The sequence below is a fragment of the Apis dorsata genome, unplaced genomic scaffold (genome assembly GCF_000469605.1).
Source record: "Apis dorsata unplaced genomic scaffold, Apis dorsata 1.3 scaffold_82, whole genome shotgun sequence".
Taxonomy (NCBI): Eukaryota; Metazoa; Arthropoda; class Insecta; order Hymenoptera; family Apidae; genus Apis; species Apis dorsata.
Window position 1 is genome coordinate 1,079,275 of NW_006263380.1, and position 2,151 is coordinate 1,081,425.

The 2,151-nt window shown below is 47.6% G+C and overlaps 1 protein-coding gene and 1 long non-coding RNA gene across 2 annotated transcripts in view; one reads left to right on the forward strand and one right to left on the reverse strand.

Moving 5' to 3' along the window:
- Positions 1-1,564, forward strand: part of LOC102670882 (ADP-ribosylation factor-like protein 4C) — a 3,962-nt gene extending 2,398 nt beyond the window's left edge. The window contains exons 2-3 of the mRNA XM_006610990.2: positions 10-225; positions 1,154-1,564. Coding sequence (XP_006611053.1) covers positions 10-225; positions 1,154-1,350 — 413 coding nt within the window. The 3' untranslated portion in view covers positions 1,351-1,564. The remainder of the gene's footprint in view (positions 1-9; positions 226-1,153) is intronic.
- The window catches only part of LOC116184975, a 14,046-nt gene that overhangs the window by 11,515 nt on the left and 380 nt on the right, over positions 1-2,151 (reverse strand). The gene's annotated exons all lie outside the window — the stretch shown is intronic.

The following is a 2,151-nucleotide window of genomic DNA, read 5'->3' on the forward strand; positions in this document are numbered from 1 at the left end:
TTGTCGCAGGTGTGAATTTTCTCGTATGGGACGTGGGCGGGCAAGAGAAATTACGACCGTTATGGAAGTCTTACACCAGATGCACGGACGGTATTATCTTCGTGGTCGACTCGTGCGATGCGGAACGGCTCGAGGAGGCCAAAATGGAGCTGACCAGAACGGCGAGGAGCCCGGATAACGCCGGTGTGCCCATTCTGATCCTAGCCAACAAGCAGGATCTGCCAGGTAACACAGTTTCGTGCGCATCGCGTTAACTTGGCGTTTCGCCCCGATTATATAAAGACAACCGTGGCCTCTTTTCTAAACGAGATTGCTCAGATTGCTGACATAATATTAAACGTGTTTCTTTTTCTTTTTTTTTTTTTTTCTTATTCTTCTTTTTTAAGGAAACGTTAGAAATCGTATTCGACGATTTTGCGTCTCGATTTCAAATTCAAAAATTTTTATTCTTTGAAAAAATCGTGTTTCGATGTTTTTTTACGTATTCGTAAAAATAAATATAGGATCATTTTCGAAGACTCGTTTCGAAGCGTAGAGTAGGAATAAACGGGCAGGAAAATATTGGCGTATCGTATGGTTCGAACAGTATGGCTTCGCTACGAGTATAAACGCACTTGACCGCAATTTATAACGGAGCATGGTTAGATTAAAGATTAAAGATATATATACGAACAGCGCTTGATTTTATCCGACATTTGCTTCTAATAAAAAAAAAAAAAAAATAAATGAATCAGTCGCATCATTCGCGAGATTACGCGGGCTTCTCTACATTTTTCTTTTCCTATCTACGCCTTATTGCGTAACCAAATGCAAATCATCGTATAATAAACCGTCTCCGTTGAAATTGAACGGCACCTAACAATGAGATCGATCGACCGATCGCCGATACGCTCCACCATTTGATCGACAATTTCAATCGCTTGACAATTCTCCTTCCGGAACGACGAATCTTAAAAAAACACTCCTCGAAAATAAAATTCCAATTCTCCCTCCAACTCTTCCTCCTTCCTTCGATCTGAACCAACCCAACCTCTCCGAACCTGACCCTGAACAACCGCCCCGAAGAAAGAAAGATCGACCCCTCGTTTACTCTCACGTGCTCTCCCCCTTCTGGAATGTCAACGTTTGAACCGGTTCCTCCCGATGTCCACAGGTGCCAAAGAGGTGGGCGAATTGGAAAAGCACCTGGGCGTGCTGGAATTGGCGGGGATGCCGGGAAGCGCGTGCATCAGAGTGCAACCGGCGTGCGCGATCACCGGCGAGGGGCTTCACGAGGGTTTGGACACTCTTTATCAGCTGATACTGAAGCGGCGCAAGCTCGCGAAGCTGAACAGGAAACGGGCCAGGTAGGCCAGGGCCTCGGAGGACTGCACGTGCGTCTTCTGATTTTGCAAGTCGCGGACAGTCTCTCCTCTGGGCACAGCCACGCCTTCCACGGTGTCTTCTTCCTCCCCGTCGCGATGCCGCGACGCCGAGGTGCTCGAGTGAACAACGGAACGCGNCGTCAACGTCCCCACGAACATTGCTCGCTCATTGCCCGTGGACAAAGTCGTCTCGTTCGTTCGTTCCAACCGATCTTGTTGGAATCTCGCGCGAGCAACGGCGTCGATTCGAGCCCAATTTTCGAAAGATTTCGGACCGAAAATCTTGATCCCTGAACTGCGTGACGTAGAGGAAATGCCTCTCCATTCCACTCGATCGAGAAGATCGATGCGATCTCGTTTCAAGGACGAGGTTCGGATGACTCGACTGGGAATTTGGAACAGGTGTTTTTTTTTTTTTTTCCACGCCTTTTTTAACGCCGGCGCGATCAAGAGGATGTTCCTCTCCCTCCACGAACAGGAATGTAATAATCTAGGAAATTTTTTTCTAGCTAGCGTGGATCGATCGATCGCTATTGCGAGAGAGTTGTTAGACGAGCGAAGCGGATGATTACGACAACGAATCAAGTGCTTCTTCGCCCTATCGGAATAACAGAGAAGCTCTATTTTGCCAAAATTTTCGAACGAACGTTCCTTAGGACGTCCCTTTAGGAAATACGATTTTTAACGATCCCTTCGGCCGATCGTCTCGGCTTGTCACGGATAACGAGCTCCTCGGCTCTCACCGTTCTTTCTCACCGGCCGATGACGAAAAAAATGGGGAAACGCG